Raw genomic sequence first — 15,560 nt, 5'->3', positions numbered from 1 at the left:
CACCAGGAACGCCCGAGCGCGGAACCGCGGCGCGGCCGGAACCCCGCGGCGGCGGACGCGCGCGGAACTACGGCGAGGCAGGGACGCGGAGCTGTGCGCACGTTTATTGGCCGAGGCGGCCCGGCCCGGCCCGGCCCGGCCCCGCCCCGCCCGGCCGGCCCGGCCCGGCGGTCACGCGGCCACGCCGCGCTGCTCGAACAGGCGCTGCAGCGCCCCCTCCAGGGCCGCGCTGGTCCCGCGCAGCCCGGACACCACGCGCGCCGCCCACCGGAAGTACTCCTGCACGCGCTCCGCCGACCACCCTGCGGGGACATGTGTAACGTCAGTTCCGGTCCCGCCGCACCGGGCGCGCCCGGCCCCGAGTTCCCGGACACGACGACACACACGCAGAGACACGGGGACACTGCCCCCACCACCTCCCGCCACTGCCGCCCCCGGCCCAGGGCAACCTCGGCGCGGACGGGGCACAGCCAACAGGACCAGCCGTGCTGCTGGCTGGGATCAGCCGGGTTCTCCCCCGTCCCCGCCGTGCCGGTGCCGCCGGCGCGGGCGGTACCTTGCGGCGTGCAGCGGTTCAGGTCCCGCAGGTTGTACAGCTTGTCCGCCAGCTTGACCAGCTTGGCCCGGCGGCTGCAAAGGGGGGCGCGCTCCACCTGCAGCCGCTTCCGCTCGGTCTTGGGCAGCGTCTTGTCGTCCGTCACCTCCTCCACCACGCGCCGCACCTCTGCGCCGAACCACTCCTCGATCTCGGAGAACGTGGTGTCTGTGTCCTCCACTGTGTCATGCAGGAGGGCGGCCTGCAGCGGGGAGGGGACGAGGGGGACTGCAGGGGTCCGGGCCAACCAAAGGGAACGGGCAGGGGAGGGCAGGGGCAGGGGAGGGCACGGCCTTACCTGCAGCACCACTATGTCCGTCACGCCGGCCTCATGCGCCAGGATCCTGGCGACGCCTGCAGCGAGAGCGGAAAAGTGGATGGCACCGGGAAACAGGCAGCTCCTGGGAACCGGGACAGTGGCTCCCGTGGGTGACAGGGGGGCTGTGCTGCACGGTGGGCAGTGAGGTTTGCCCGAGATCAACCCTGGGCAGGGGAAACCCCACAGGCACATCCTGCGCAGTGAATCCTTTGGCTGGGCAGGCAGGAAGGCCCCAGGGGCTAGCACTGCCCCCAGGGTGGGCACTGTCCCCGGGCCTGGCAGGTGCGATTGTGTCACAGGGGCCCCTCAGCAACTCCTGTGGGCATCGTCCACAGCAGGGCAACAGTGTGGTGGGAGCCACAGCCATACACAGGGCTGGGGCGAGGGCTGCAGTGCTTCGGGGGCTCTGCCCCTATCGGGCTGAAGGACACGGTACGGGAGAAGAGACACGGTTCTCTCTAGGGGCCAGGGTGGGGGCTCCCGGGGGTTGGCGGCGCTCCGGGGCAGGGAGGGTTGCAGGGGTGAGCGGTGCTCTGGGAGAGAGGGGCCGCGGGGGATCTCCCGGGAGCGGGACGCGGTGCCGCACCGATGGGATGGTTGATGTAGGGGGTGCCCTCGGGATCCTTCCGCCGCTGCGCCTTGTGTTTCCTGGCTGCAAAGTCCACCGCCTCCAGCAGCCGCGCCATCTCAGAACCCATCCCCGCCGCCGCGGAGCCCAGGGCGGGCGCCTCGGAGCCCATCCCGCCGCCGCGCTGCCCAGGGCCGGCACCTCGGAGCCCATCCCCGCCGCCGCGGTGCCCAGGGCCGGCGCCTCGGAGCCCATCCCCGCCGCCGCGGTGCCCAGGGCCGGCGCCTCGGAGTCCATTCCCGCGGCCTCGGAGCCCGCGCCCGGCGCGACGGAAGCAACACAGCCGGAGGCGGGTCCCAACACCATTTATTGCGTGCTGGGCCCGGCCCGCCCCAGCCCCGCGGCAGCCGGTACAACAGCGTCCCGTCGGGGGCGTGCACCTCGTGTCCGTCCCCCGCTCCCCGTCCCGGTCCCCGTCCCGGTGCCGTCGCGGCGGCGCCTCAGTGCCCGCTGGTCCTGCCGCAGGCGGCGGCGTGGTGAGGGGCAGCCGCGGCTCCGCAGCACCCGCCGCACCACGTCGGTGCTGACGCCAAAGCCCTGGGCCAGGCGCTCCAACGGCCACTCCTTCGGGCAGCTCCTGCCGCAGGAACCTGCGGGCACGGGCACGGTCACCGGAGCGGTCACTGGGCGCGGCGCGGCCCGCCCAGTCTCCCGCTCCACCGCAGCTGCTCCATCGCCTGCCAGGTCAGGGCGCGATCGGGGGCTCTGCGTCCCCCGCCCAGCTCCCGCCGCAGCCGCTCCATCCGCGCCGCCGCCCGCCGCCGCCGCGCCCTGCGGGTGACACGCGTGAGCGCCCCGGGCCGGCACAGGCCCCGAACACCGGCCGACCGCTCCCGCACCTCTCCGTCTCCTCCAGCGCCGGGTCCGGCGGCTCCGGGTCCCCGGGCCACGCCGCCGCCGCCCGCCGCGGGGCCCTGGCGAAGAGCGGGACCGCCCGCAGCCCCGCGCTGGAGCAGCACCGCCATGGCCAGGAACAGGCCCAGGAACGGGCGGGGCCGGCGGGGGGGAGCGGCCCCGGCGGGGGAAGCGAGGTTCCGACGCGTCCAGAGCGAGGTGGCCTCTGGAGGGCTTCGCTGCAGGCGGCTGGAGGTCACAGACACGAGTGCGGGCAGGGCACGGACAGGGGCACAAGCACCAGCCTCCGGTCTTGGCAGAGGTGAAGCTAGCTGGGGCGGGTGGCCGGAACGATGCTGGGCCCAGGCTCTGGCCAGGCGGCTCAGCAGCCGATCTCAGAGTTGGTGGAGGCAGCCAACCTATCCAGCAGTCCTGGTTCGCATGCAAGCACACATGGGAGGAAGGCTGAGCCCTCGGCCATGCTACCTGTGCTTTTCATGCTGTGAATGTGTGAGGCACTGGCATGGTGCAAGGTGCTGGCATGGCGTGACACACTGGCACGACGAGGCTCTGCCATGGTATGAGGCATGTGTGTGCTGCATGTGAACGGCAGTGGTGATGGGAAGCTCCTGGACCACAGCACAGCTGAAGATGCCATCACCTGTGGCCTGCCCTGGGCTGGCGGGGGAAGCCGGGGGACAGCTGCCTCCATGGGAAGATGACAGACTACCAGCATCACCTAGAACAGTGCAGACAGATGTGAGGCTGTGCAGAGCCAGCAGCTCTGCAGGTCAGCAGCCCCCCCACTGCCCTTCCTGGTGGGGCTTGGTCCTGGCAACCCCTCCTCTGCTCCTGCTCCCCTCATCCTAAGGCTGCAAAGTGGACGAAGCAGACACCAGGGAGCCAGGCAGGGCTGGGTGAGGATGGAGGGTAAGAGCATGGGCAGGGAGCAGTGTGGTGGGAGTGAGGCCTGGGAAGAGGCTGGGGCCTGTGCTGTGTCACCATGTCTCCTCTGACCCCCAGGAGCCAATGCACCCCTTTGACTTTCCTGGTTTCTCATACTCCCCCTGCACATCAACCCTTGATCCTGGGAAACCACCCATGGTTCTTCCCTGTCCCTGCAAATGGGATGCTCCAAGCCTCAGACAGAGACTTCCAGCGGTTACCAGTGCACCAAGCAGAGCATGGTGACCCTTCTGCAGTGTCCCAGCATCCCTGAGAACTCCATCCAGCTCACCCATTCCTCCTACCCTGGCAAGGCCAGGAGCATCCACAGGAAGGTGATGCATACTTACAGCCTTCTGCCTGGGTTCCGATGCCAGGGAGCTGCTGGTCTCTCAGCTGCAACCCCTTAGGTTGGGCACAGGGCTGGGTGGCCGCTGCCCGGCCCCGAAGCCAGCCCCCGCCCAGCGCCCGGGGGCCCTCGTGCCGCACGTGGTACGGGACACTCCGGCCTCGAACACAGAGGGTGTGCATGTCGTTGGGATCTGGGCCTGGGATGTGCGGCAGCAGGGCCTTGCCTCTAGGGCTGTGCGTGATCCTGTCCCCCAAGGGCTGAGCTGGGACTCCCAGGAATGAGAGAAGCATCATTAAATCGCGGGTGTTGTGGTCTCCGAGGGCATCCCAGGGAAACTGCAGCTGGAAGGAGGGAAGCAAAATGGCCATGGCTTAGTTCCATAGGCCTTGGCAGGAGATGGGAAGGAAAAGTCTTGTCTAGTCATGCACAGGTGCTCACTAAAGCATCGCCCCACACTTTGTCCCCAGGTATGCTCCTACCACCACACCAGCCTCACTTCATCCTGAAGGCACAGCAGCTGATCTGCCTGCAGCGGACCCCCATCCTGCCCCACCAGAGATGCTCAGTGCCCAATTCACTTCTCACCATCCTTCTGCCTTGGCTGTGTGGGGTGGCTCTGGCAATCCCATTACCTGGCTCCGGAGGGTGCAGGATCCCTGGGTGTGGGGGATCCTCAGCTGTGGGGAGGATCCTCCCTCAGCTGTGGGGAGCAGCCGGGAAAGCTTATCAGTGATGCCCAGGTCTCGGATCAGCTTCTCACGCTGCAGCAGAGCATTCACTCTCCTCTTCTCTTCATGTTCCACAATGTCCTGGGGCTGCATGGAGTTGTACTGCATGCGCTGCACCTCGGCAGAGAAACACCTGAGCTATAGCAAAGCTGAAGCTGGGATAATGCACAGGTGAGACAAAGCCATGAGCTGCTCCAACCCTGGGGACAGTTACAGTCTCAGGGTGGGACAGAGATCCCAGTGAGAGCCAAAGTGGAAAGGCACAACACTGGTGCTTGCAAGTACTGCCAACACAAGCTGTCGACTTTGAACTTCAGGCAAGGAGTCAAACCTGGAATTTCAGCTCCATGAGTGCCCCAATGGCCCAGCATAGCTCCCAGAGCCATGTCATTGACTTGGAGAGCCCATGGACAATGCTGACACTCAGGTACCTTTCTATCCCATGTCTTGGTGCTTCTGAGGTGGGTTGTAGGAGCTGTATTTTTATTCTGGATCCTCTCAGTTTTCTTCTTCCTGATGGCAGCTTCCAGCTTTTCATTTTTCAGGCGCATCTCCTCCAGCTGCTGCCTGCCACAGAACAGCAGAGTCCCTCACTGGCTCAGAGCCACAATAGCAAAAGACTGTGGGACAGTCTTCAACCTGAGGACATTTACTGCAGGCCAAAGTTCTGTATGGATAGCCCGTAATAGAAATGTGCGAAGAGATGGGACAGGGATGCTTGTAAAGAGACTTTTAAAAAGACAAATGCCCTTGGATTAGGCTGTGCCTGCCAAAAGAGAGGGGGACATTTGGGAAATGGTGTCTCCAGGGTCCAAAAGTCAATAGAATACTGCCCTTGCCTCTCTGGGGTCCATCTAAAAGGAGCTACTTTGCTGTGGTGCCACAGCACATGCAGGCTCCTTCCTTTCCCCTCCCATTCTCCCCACTTTCTTACACTTGCCAAGCAGCTGAGTTGCTCCCCAGGAGGGATCAGGAGCACGTGGTCTCCATGCCACCTGTGAGAAGTGGGTTTCCACAGGAGCAGCGTACCTGGCATGCTCTTCTCGTGCCTTGGATGCTGCTGTTTCCTGGAAGAGGGACCTGCCCTGCTGGAAGAATGGCTCGTACTTCTCTGTCCCAGGTCCTGGGTAGATGCGTCGGAACCCCCCCAGGTGCTCATTCTCGTAGGTTTCAGCCTGGGCCAGCCAGGCAGCCTGGCTGCTCTCCTGCTCTCTGCGCCTGCAGCAGGAGAAAGGACAGGGAACTGTGGAGGGAGGCTCTGAGGCAGGCAGAGCACAGGGCTGACATGCTCAGCATGTCCCAGGATTATCCCAGGACTCCTGGTAGAAACAGTAGCTGGAGAGAGCTGTGCCTTGCCTGCAAGGCAGCAGGCTCACTGAACGCGAGCTTGTGAAAGGACATGCAGACACAGGAAGGGGAAACCCTCAGCCTTGGAAAGGACCTCTGCCCTGGAGAAGGGCCCATGCCCAGGCTACTCCCAGTTCCTGAGGCAGGGCTGTGGTTCCTCATGTGAGCATCCCTGCCAGCCTGGGATGCTGGCACTGCCCATCCCCAGCGAAAGAGATAACAAGCAGGTGCAGCTTGAGGATAGCTCTGTCAGGGCCCAGAGCACCAGGTGTCACAGATCTCCTGGCACCCAGAGAGGAGCCCTGGCTCCTCCTTGCAGGATGCAGATGGCTTGGTAGAGCTCAGAGGCTGCAGAATGCTGTGGGCTCTGGGAGCTTCCACCAGCCAACCCTGGTGTTGTCCTGCCCTGTCATGCCCTGTCTTTGCTCACTAGGGACCTGCAGCACTGTGGGAGAACAGCAATACCTGGACTCACGGGGAGTCTGGTTGGCCTGAAGGAGCCGTTCCTTTACCCGCCGCTTGTCTTCCTCCAGCACCTTCTTTCTGTCACAGGCGTGCACATTGATCAGGTTGAAGGTGTCACACAGAAGGGCATCCTTCACCTCATGGTCTAGCTGAGAATCTGTGTTGAAGCTGGGAGAGTGGTTCACCTGCCAAGACAAGCAAGTAACTTAACCTGGCACCCCAGCTCCCAGCCCATGGCCCCAGCCATGCCCCACACCGTCCCATGGATGCTCTTCCCTGTATCAGAGACAGGAAGCAGGAAGCCACATGCAGCACTCTCTCCTGCAGCGTGTTACCTACGTGTGCCACAGGTCACCTGGATCCCACCCCACAGGGTGCAGACAGAGGGCAACTGTTACATTCAGGGTGCTCACAGGACAAGGGGTCTGAAGGCTTGGGAAACTCCCTGTTGTTAGATGGTGTGCAGGAAATGGATCCTGCTCACAGCAGGTTGTTTGGCTTCACAGCCTGGTTAATTCTGTGAGCAAGGAGGCCCTTTTGAATCAAACAAACCATGTTCACCCCAACCCCCCTGTCCTAGTCCCCCAGCTCTGAGGTCTCCACTCCTTCCTCACCTCCAGCAGCCATGGCCTCAGCCTTCTATCCAGCAAAATGTCGAAGCCCAGAATTTCAAAGCAGGCACAGCCAGTAGTGTGGTTGGGGAAGCAGCTCTGGTAGTGGTGTTTCAGCACAGGGTGAGCTGAAATCAGCGTTTTTATAACAATGTCATCAATATCTGCCCAGAGCTTTGTTGTGTCATAGCTGTGCTCTGCCATCCAGGCATTCAGGGTGGACAGCTTCCTGTGTGGGGAACAGGAGGTGGTAAGGGCTCAGTTGTGTCACCCCAGGAAAGCTGAGGTAAACCAGTGTCCCCAGGCAGTGTTCTTGCAATGCTCAGACATGCCAGTACCTCTTGCTGCCCATCGTGTCATCCTGGACAAAGTTCTCATTGTGTTTGTTGATTGCATAGTTGGTCAGGTGCATGCAGATGTCACCCTGGCAGGGAACCACAAGAGACATTTACTCACTCTGAACCACTGAGCAAGAACAGAAACAGCCCCACCAGATACTCCTGTGTTCTTTTCTGCCTGAAGCACAGGCAGAGTAGGAATGGTGTGGAACTGAGCACGCTTATCAGGGCCAGAAGCAGAACATGCTGCCCAGAGACACCAGGGGGTCTTCATTCTGAAGGTTTTCAAAACCTGATGGGGTGAGACCCCAAGAAACCAGATATGAATTTATTGTTGACCAAGTTTTGAGCATGATGTTGGAGACCTTCCAAGGTTCCATCCAAGCAAACAACTCCATGATTCTGTGGTAATTCCAGTAAACAGCCCAAATGTGGGGCCTTGGGGTAGATCTACTGTCCCTCCTGAAATACCTCCTGTGAGGAGGACGGGGTATAGAGGAAGAACAGAAAAGCTGGGACTCCTGCAACTCCCAGTACACCTGCCTTTTCAAGGCCTGGAATGCCCCCAGGACAAGTTAAGAACTGACACCTACAGATACTATATGAGTGTTTTTGAAACTTCCTTTTTACCAGGTTTCTGCTGCTGCAATCGATGTACCTCATGGTGGCAAACCGGGCCAGGCCCTCCTTGTACAGAAAAATCCTGAGTGGGTCACAGGATGTGACCAGCACATAGATGCGCATGTCAAACTTGAATCCATCAATGAGGAAAGGCTGTGAGGAAAGAGGCAGGAGCAAGGGTGAGGTGAGGATTTGCTCCATCTGCCTGTGCTGCTCAGCAGAGGGGCGAGCATTGTCTGTGTCCTCGATGTGCTGCAGCCACACCCACACCTCCAGCAGACCTGAGGAGACCCGGGGAGCATGGGGCATGCTGGCAGAGTGAGGAGGCTGGAATCCCACCCCGGTGTTCCGGGACTGTCCCAGTACCTCAGAGATGTACTGCTGACAGATCATGCGTTCCCCATGCTTGATCTCCTCCAGGTGGTGGGTTATGAAAATCCCTCTTCCCTGGCAGCTGTTGTCAGGCTTGCAGATGAATGTTCTTGTTTTCTTTGTGGATCTGTAGGCCTGGAAATCTCCGTAGCTGTGCAAGGAAGAGGTGACTATCACCAGCTGCAAAAAATGCCCCTCTGAACTCTCTTCTAACAGCTGGATACTGAAACCGTAGCGCTGCAGGCCAGCACACACTGAACTTCTGCAGGGGAGGAGTCAAAACCCCCATTCCCCATCAAGTCACAGATTGATCCCTGTGTGACCTGACCCAGCTGTCCGCATCCCACCTTTTCCTTGCCCTCATCTCTACCTGTACTGGAAGGTCTGCAGAAGAGCTCACCATGGTGCATGCCAAGGCAAGTTAAGATTTGGACTCTGGTGCCCAGAAAGAGCAGGCGAGCAGCCTCCCCCTGCCGTGTCACCCCGTCCCCACGGCACTGTCCCATGCCACTCACTCGGCTGGCAGGCACCATGTGCGGGGGAAGATGTTGTACTCCGTGGGGAAGAGCCGGAGCATGCGGTTCAGGTTGCGAGCCAGCAAGTCCTTACGGCACAGCTCGATCATGCCTGGGAAGTGGTTGATTTTCTGAAAGTGGAGCAGAAAAACCCAGATCAGCAGAGACCCTGCGGGGATGGATTCTCCCAGCCCTGAGGAGAGCCTGTGCATGGAGAAGCAGCAGTGAGTGGGAAGCCAGGCTTGTGGCTGCCTTGAACTATTACTGAGGGGTGAGACTTGCTAGAGCTACTGTATCTGAGCTTCACTAGTGATTTATCTGCCCATTCCATCTTAGCCCTGGAGCGCTGTAAGAGCCATTTATTATCGACAATTGTTTATTTCACAGCACATTGCAGGGCTGGAACGCTCCTGCTCCCACCATAGCTGCTGAATGCTGCTGGTGACACCAACCAGGGACATGGCACAAGCAAAGGTATCTGACCCTGCGCCCTGGAGCCGAGGCACAGATGGCACGTGGCACTGCTTTGGATGCTTCTGTTTCACTCTGCCACATGCTGTTCCATAGACAGCCTTGTGTCACCCTCATCCCTGAGCAATTCCTGCAGCCATTTTGTTTACCTGGAACCGCTTCATTTCCATGAGGCGCTCCAAAGAGACTGCGCCGTCTGTCCAGTACACCGTCCACTCCTCGTTTTCTCCCGCTTCCTTCAGCCCGCAGTGCTGTGCTGCCCGCCGCACTGTGCCAAGGCAAGCAGTGACAGGGGCCAGGCAGGGGAGCCATGTACAGGGACTGATAAACCCCCAAAATAACCAGGGATGGAATGTGAAATGAATCTCTGGCTGAGGAGCCACATACAGGGACTGACACTCCCCCAAAATAACAAGGGATGGAGTATGGACTAGCCTCTCCAGGCTGCAGTTCCCCTCTCAGAGGTATAAGGTATTGGCGTGACCCCTTGGGAGGTGTCAGGGACACCAGTTTTGTCTGGCCAACCCGCCAAGCCTCTGGTTGCAAGTGTTCTGGGAGCTCTTAACCCTCTAATTCCACCTGTCTTGAGGTGTCAGGGCCCCTCAACAGCAGGGTTGAACTTCCCATGGGTCTTACGCCTTATCTTAGGCAGATACAAATTGCGAAGGTGTGAATTTAATCGCCCAAATCAAAGGTCTTTCAGCAGCAGAAGACAGCTCTGCAGGAAAAGCTCTCTGCTGGGATGGTTCATGCTAGTGCCAAGTATGAATGTGGCAGGGGTTGGGAGGTGATGAGGGTCCGTGCACACCAAGATCCCTTAGCAAAGTAGATTAATAACACCCCTCCAGGGCCAGGAGTTTGTTCTTTCAAGATGCAGCTTGTGGAAGGAAAGAAGAGTGAGAGAGGAGAGTGGACCAGCTCCCTGGAGTTACCAGGGATGGACAGCACAGGGAGAGGTTCCAGGTACAGATCCTGCCTGTTCACTACCAACTTTACCTTAAATAGTTGACAACCCTCAGGTCCTGTCTCCAAGCCCAGGTACTCCCTTGCACTGTACCTGATGGAACCGTTCTTGCCCATTTTAGCAGACAGCTGGCAAATGCAAGTGTGGGGGATGTTGAGGGCTCGCGCTGCTGTTGCACATTTTAAATCAGGAGAAATCTCAATCCAAAGCGTGACAAACTCCCCACTAACACGGGGGGCCCTGTGCCAGTCACTGGCAGCAGTAAATAAACCAGTGGGAACTGGGTTCCAGCACCGCTCCTGGCTGTGCAGGCACCTGCAGAGCCTGCGGGTGTGGGCTGGAAGCCTGCAGGGACCCCCCCCAGCCCCTCTGACTTACCACTCTCGTACTTGCAGCCGCTCAGGTTGATGGAGGGGACACTGGAATAGAGATGAGATTACAGTAGCTCAGCGAGGCACCGGGCGTAGGACAGAGTGGGGACACAGCCCCGATCCCTCACACACACGCACAGAGCACACCGGGCAGTCTGACCAAGCCAGCCCGGATTCGGTACAGCCCTAAGGAGAAGGTCAGGCTGGTCCGGGCACGGAGCCGTGGCCGGGTGTGTCACACAGGGGATCGCTAGGGCAATTTCAGGGGAACACTATTTATTTCGGGTCAGCGGGGCCCTGGCCCGGCTCCCGGGAGCTGGGCAGCGCCGGGCACCAGCGGGGCCGGGGCACGCCTGGGCTGGGGCTAGGACTGAGGCGCGAGTGAGGCAGCGGGAGGCGCCTCCGGCAGCGGCTGGATGGGCTCCATCCGGACCCTGCCGGGGGCTTGTGGCCCCACACTCGCCTGCGCTTCCTCCGCGGCTCGGGTCCGGCGGGGGCAGCGGGACGGTCCGGGGGGGCCGCGCGACGGCCGCCTCCTCGCCCAGAGGAGTTCCCGGGCGTGGGCCCGGGCCCATGCTCCCCCGCCGCCGCCGCCGGCCGCCGCCATCGCACCGCTCCCGGGTCCGCCGCGTTCCCATGGCGACCGGACCATAGAGACGTCGGCATTGCCAGGCGGAGCGGCCCCCTGGGGCCACGTGACAGTCAGTTCCGCATCCTCCGCCGCGCCAGCGGCCCCTGCGCGCGGAGGCCTCACCGCCGGTCCCGGTGCCGTCAGCTTTGCAGCAGCCCCGCCGGTGCCCGTACCATCAGCTCTCCAGCAGCCGCGCCAGCTCCCCACCGAGGTGCAGCAGTTCGGGGCTCGGGCAGCAGGTGCTGGCGGATGGCGCTCAGGGCCTGCACCTCGGTGATGTCCCGGTAGAGCGGCTCGGCGGGCAGCGGCAGCAGCCCCGCCAGCTCGCACAACGCCACGGCGAAGGGCTCACCCGCCTTGGGGCCGAAGAGGGGCCGGCGCGCCCACAGCACCACCCGCAGCCCGCGCCACCTCCGGCCCCGGGCCCCCCCGGCGGGTCGCCCCGCGTGGCCAGCACATTGCAGGCCAGCCCAGCACCGTCCAGGTGCTCCGCCGCCCGGCACACGGCCCGCGACACCGGCTCCAGCGCCGCAGGGCCAGAGGCGAAGAAGAGGAAGGCGGGGGCCGGTCCGGCGCGGAGCAGCCCCAGGCGCGGCCCCAGCGGCTCGGCCAGCGCCTCCTCCAGCGGCAGCGGGCGCCCAGGTAGAGCCCGTGCAGGTGCAGGTGGTTCACCGAGGCGCCGCCGCCCAGCCCGTTGAAGCCCACGCAGAATCCGGGGTGGGCGCTGAGCAGCGCCGCCTCCAGCGCCCCGCGCAGCGCCGGGGCCGTCAGCACCTGCGGCAGCCGCCGCGCCGGTTCGGGCAGCAGCAGGACGTGTCCCCGCTCCAAGGGGCTGGCGTTGATGGCCACCAGCAGCGGGTCGGGTGGCGGCCCCGGGCCTCCGGTGCGGCGCAGGCGGAACAGCAGCTCGGCGGGGCGCAGACGGGTGAAGTTGAAGGCGCCGGGGTCGAAGGGATCCCGGAGGCTGCGGACGGGCTGCGGCGGGCGGCGCTCCGCGCTGCGCTGCTCGTTCAGCTGCGCCACGAGGCGCACGGGGCCGGGCAGGACGCGGGTGGGTAGCGGCCCCAGCCGGTACCGGAACAGTCCCCGCTCCATACGGTCGCTCCACCCCGCCAGCAGCACCCGGTCGAACCGGGAGGGCGCGGAGTCCGGGTCGCCCCAGCCGGCTGCCTGTAGCACGAAGTCCTCCTCACCGTACACGAACTCCTCGGGGTTTGGCTCGCTCAGCTCCCCTCCCGCCATCGCCGTCATCTCTGCCACTACTGGCCCCGCGGACCCGGGAATCCGCCGTGTGTGCGAGCGGGCGGGGCTGCGTTGTACGTGTGGGCGCGTTTGTCCCGCCCCGGGGCGGGCAGTTGCCGTGGCAGCAGGTGAGTGACGTGCGTAGGGAAGCGGCGCCATGGGCGGCTCGGCTAGTCTGATACCGCGGGACCTGCTGGGGCGAGTACCAGGTTACCGACACCGGCCCCGGGGGAGAGGGGCGGCTGCAGGGGGGTGGGCACGGGAGGGCGGGCGCGGTCCCGAGGCGGAAGGCGCCCAGAGGCCAAGGATCCTATGGCTGGGGTGCCCTGGGTCAGGCCTTGGCCCCCGTACCGGTGCTGACCCCGGTGTCGGTGCTGACCCGTGCTCTCCCCGCAGGAGCTGACGTTCCTGAGCAAGCAGGAGATCTTGCTGTAAGTACCACCGGGCGGAATACCGTAAGTGGGGCGGGATGGAGGCGCGAACCCTGGCGCCCCGTGCCCCCGGCGCCAGCCAGGTCCCGCGGGTCCTCAGCCTCTGCCGCGGGGTACGGAGAGCTCTGGCTCTGCCCCGGGGCTCCCGTTCCGCCGAGACGCCCAGCTGAGCAGGGCGGTGCCGGTGGCACTCCCTAGCAGCCGGCGGGCGAAGGTCCGCGGGTGCTGCTGGCGGCGCGGGCCGGGCCGGGCCGGTGACGCCCTGGCCCGCGGCGTAGGGGCTGGAGGGCCGGCCCGAACCCACCGGTGACCCCTCTGAAGCCCCGGACCTCGGGGTGGGCAGCAGACAGACCGGCTCCTCTCCCTGGTCCCGGGAGCAGCTGTGGGACCCCCGGCCGACACGCTCCCGCCCGGCAAAGTTGGCAGGAGCTGTGGGAACGGGCCGCACGGCCCTGGGAAGCGCGGCTGGTGCCCAGACGGGCTACTGCCTTCCCGCTCGCACCACAGAGCCGCTCTTTTTCTTGCCTCTTAAAGTGCCTACAAGAGGTTCAGTGAACTGCTGCCAAAGGAGGAGAGGGAGAGCGCCATCTCCGCGCGGGTTCCCAAGAGCCACATCCTGACGCTGCCTGAGCTGCGGGTATGGTGCCTGGCAGGCACGGCACACTGCTGCTCCTGGGTTAAGGGCGTGTTTTGGCAGGGCCCCATGTATCAACCACGGCCTCGCTGTGCCAACAAAGAGCTTCCTTATCCCCACCGAGCAACCGAGGATCCCAGGGATCCCTGCTGTGGAGGATCCTGGAGATTCCTGCTCTGCCACAAAGGATCCTGCTTATCCCTGCTGCACGGGGCTGCATCCTGGGAGGCAGGTTTGACCATGCCATGGGTGACAGAGCAGTGGCAGAGTGGGACACCTGCTCACCTGCCAAAACAGTAGCCACAGCCAGTGTGTGCCTGATGAAGCCAGAATGGCCCAGCCCTGCCTGAGCCATTCCCATGTCTACAGGCAAACCCCTTCCAGCACCGGATCTGCCATGTGTTCTCAACCTCAGAGACCGGGGATGACAGCATGTCGTTTGAAGACTTCCTCGATATGCTGAGTGTCTTCAGCGATTCCGCCACCTCTGACATCAAATCCCACTATGCCTTCCGCATCTTTGGTAAGGCTGGAGACAGGTGCAGTGTTCTGGGATCCCTGCACCTTGGGGAAGCAGGAGCAGGGTGATGAATCAATGTTCAGAAGGGCTGGCAGTGCCCTTGGAGCACCCACCTGGATGGTGGCTTTAGGAACTCCCTGTGGGAATGGGTGGTTTGGCACAGTGAGGTGCACGGAGCAGTGCAGTGCTGGTGCTTGTGACTCTCTGGGGTCACTGTGGCCCTGCTAAAACCTACCTTTTCCCTCCCCACAGACTTTGATGAAGATGGGATTCTAGACAGGAAGGACCTGGAGCAACTGGTGAACTGCCTGACAGGGCAGGGTGAGGAGTCCCGGCTGAGCAGCGCAGAGATGGAGCAGCTCATCCAAAATGTGAGGCCAGTTGGCCAGGGCACGGGCATTGCATGGCCCCAGGCACAGAGCTCACCGCTCGCCTTCCCCACAGATCCTGGAGGAGTCCGACATCGACAAGGACGGCACCATCAACCTCTCTGAATTCCAGCACGTTGTGTCCCGCTCCCCGGACTTTGCCAGGTGCGGTGGTCTCCAGAGGCTGACTGGGGGTTTATCACCCTGATTGCTGAGCTGGCACTGGGGCAGAGCTAGTGGTGGCAGGAGGGCAGGGCTGCCCTGTGCCAAGTCAGCCGTAATGGCAGAGGGAACTGCATCCCATGCTGGCTCTGCATCCCAGGCTGGCTCTACACAGCCTCTCCTGCACGGGGATTCTGGTTCCTGCAGTGCTGGGTGCTTGTAAACCCTTTGTGTGACCTAGCAAGCAGGTGCAGAACCTGTCATGTCTCTTGCAGCTCCTTCAAGATTGTCCTGTGAGCCTTGTGGCTGTCCAGCAGCACTCCTCCAGTTCCTCCAGCACTCCTCCAGTTCCTGCAGCTCTTTGTAGGCTCAGCCATTTCCTCTTTCAGGGAGCACAGGCCTGGCCCCTCAATGGCCTGGCTGTGCTGAAATGCCTTGGGCAGGCACCCTCCTGCTCCCCTCTCAGGTGCTTGCTTGGCAGCAGGGGGTCCCAGGAATCTGCCTCTCCTGCAGCCCCTCTGCACTCCTAGCACTGGAATTTGAATCCCTATGCATTCCAAGGGCAGCTCTGCAAGTGAGGGAGGAAGAGCTGCTTTTGCCTGCACCAGCACCGCCCCTCTCTGCCCTCAGGACCAATTCCTATGTTGTGCCTTCCAGCAGCAGGCAGGGAGCTGCCTCCCCTGCCAGCCTCTTCCTGCCTCTCCTGTGTTTCTGGGAGCCTCCCTGCTGCCACACGGATCCATTTCTCTGAGCAATAACGTGAACATGGATCCTCTGAGCAATAACCAAAATGTGGATCATTTTTCATGACCAATAACCCAAACGGGGGTGCTTTCTCTGAGCAGTCACTCAAGTGTCACTGTACAGGTGCCACCCCACAGCAGAGCTGTTCCCCACGGCTGTGCTCAGAGCCTGCTCTCCTCCTCCTCCTCACTTTCTCTCTCCGCCCCTCTTCTGGCTCCAGCCCAGCAGCTGCTCTGCTGCCCTGGCCTCTTCCTCCCCCAGTCCTTGCGAGGACACAATTAAAGGGCTCCGGTTTCACCCTTGCTCTTTGCTGCCTTTGTCCAACTGTGGGACGGGTGCCACGAGGGTGTTG

At 62.6% G+C, this 15,560-nt stretch overlaps 4 protein-coding genes and 1 long non-coding RNA gene across 8 annotated transcripts; 2 read left to right on the top strand and 3 right to left on the bottom strand.

The window, feature by feature from the left end:
* Positions 1 to 15: 15 nt before the first annotated feature.
* HDDC3 (HD domain containing 3) lies at positions 16 to 2,530 on the bottom strand. 2 transcript variants are annotated; one of them, XM_039557472.1, is made up of 6 exons: positions 2,382 to 2,460; positions 2,203 to 2,313; positions 1,501 to 2,132; positions 894 to 949; positions 557 to 797; positions 16 to 302 (listed from the first exon to the last, which is right to left on the bottom strand). In XM_039557472.1, the coding sequence occupies exons 2-6, from the start codon at positions 2,283 to 2,285 to the stop codon at positions 172 to 174; spliced, it is 1,143 nt and encodes a 380-aa protein (XP_039413406.1). In that variant the 5' UTR covers positions 2,286 to 2,313; positions 2,382 to 2,460; the 3' UTR covers positions 16 to 171. The 2 variants fall into 2 exon arrangements, with proteins under 2 accessions (XP_039413406.1, XP_039413405.1); XM_039557471.1 differs by having other exon boundaries at positions 2,203 to 2,530.
* Positions 2,531 to 2,838: 308 nt separating this feature from the next.
* Positions 2,839 to 12,382, bottom strand: TTLL6 (tubulin tyrosine ligase like 6). 3 transcript variants are annotated; one of them, XM_039557460.1, is made up of 14 exons: positions 12,301 to 12,382; positions 10,484 to 10,524; positions 9,291 to 9,409; positions 8,671 to 8,801; positions 8,150 to 8,306; positions 7,793 to 7,936; positions 7,163 to 7,248; positions 6,828 to 7,053; positions 6,214 to 6,398; positions 5,431 to 5,619; positions 4,833 to 4,968; positions 4,306 to 4,518; positions 3,672 to 4,014; positions 2,839 to 3,115 (listed from the first exon to the last, which is right to left on the bottom strand). In XM_039557460.1, the coding sequence occupies exons 3-14, from the start codon at positions 9,309 to 9,311 to the stop codon at positions 2,859 to 2,861; spliced, it is 2,088 nt and encodes a 695-aa protein (XP_039413394.1). In that variant the 5' UTR covers positions 9,312 to 9,409; positions 10,484 to 10,524; positions 12,301 to 12,382; the 3' UTR covers positions 2,839 to 2,858. The 3 variants fall into 3 exon arrangements, with proteins under 3 accessions (XP_039413394.1, XP_039413392.1, XP_039413393.1); XM_039557458.1 differs by lacking the exon at positions 12,301 to 12,382 and adding an exon at positions 10,940 to 11,243; XM_039557459.1 differs by lacking the exon at positions 12,301 to 12,382 and adding an exon at positions 10,940 to 11,243 and having other exon boundaries at positions 4,306 to 4,512.
* LOC120410532 lies at positions 4,488 to 4,931 on the top strand. Its single transcript, XR_005602738.1, has 2 exons — positions 4,488 to 4,572; positions 4,719 to 4,931. It is a non-coding gene; the product is annotated as an uncharacterized LOC120410532 (long non-coding RNA).
* Positions 11,248 to 12,382, bottom strand: GDPGP1 (GDP-D-glucose phosphorylase 1). The gene is given in 4 exon segments (XM_039557476.1): positions 11,248 to 11,333; positions 11,335 to 11,513; positions 11,516 to 11,746; positions 11,749 to 12,382. Coding segments are annotated over 4 exon segments (1,071 nt in total). The 5' UTR covers positions 12,359 to 12,382; the 3' UTR covers positions 11,248 to 11,282.
* Positions 12,383 to 12,403: 21 nt separating this feature from the next.
* CIB1 (calcium and integrin binding 1) lies at positions 12,404 to 15,510 on the top strand. Its single transcript, XM_039557477.1, has 6 exons — positions 12,404 to 12,558; positions 12,746 to 12,780; positions 13,784 to 13,937; positions 14,187 to 14,305; positions 14,379 to 14,467; positions 14,740 to 15,510. Exons 1-6 carry the CDS (start codon positions 12,507 to 12,509, stop codon positions 14,759 to 14,761), a joined length of 471 nt encoding a protein of 156 aa, XP_039413411.1. The 5' UTR covers positions 12,404 to 12,506; the 3' UTR covers positions 14,762 to 15,510.
* Positions 15,511 to 15,560: the final 50 nt, after the last annotated feature.

Source organism: Corvus cornix, chromosome 10 (assembly GCF_000738735.6).
Source record: "Corvus cornix cornix isolate S_Up_H32 chromosome 10, ASM73873v5, whole genome shotgun sequence".
NCBI classification, from domain to species: domain Eukaryota; kingdom Metazoa; phylum Chordata; class Aves; order Passeriformes; family Corvidae; genus Corvus; species Corvus cornix.
The sequence above is the reverse complement of the archived record's forward strand: the minus strand, read 5'-3'. Positions and strand labels throughout refer to the sequence as shown.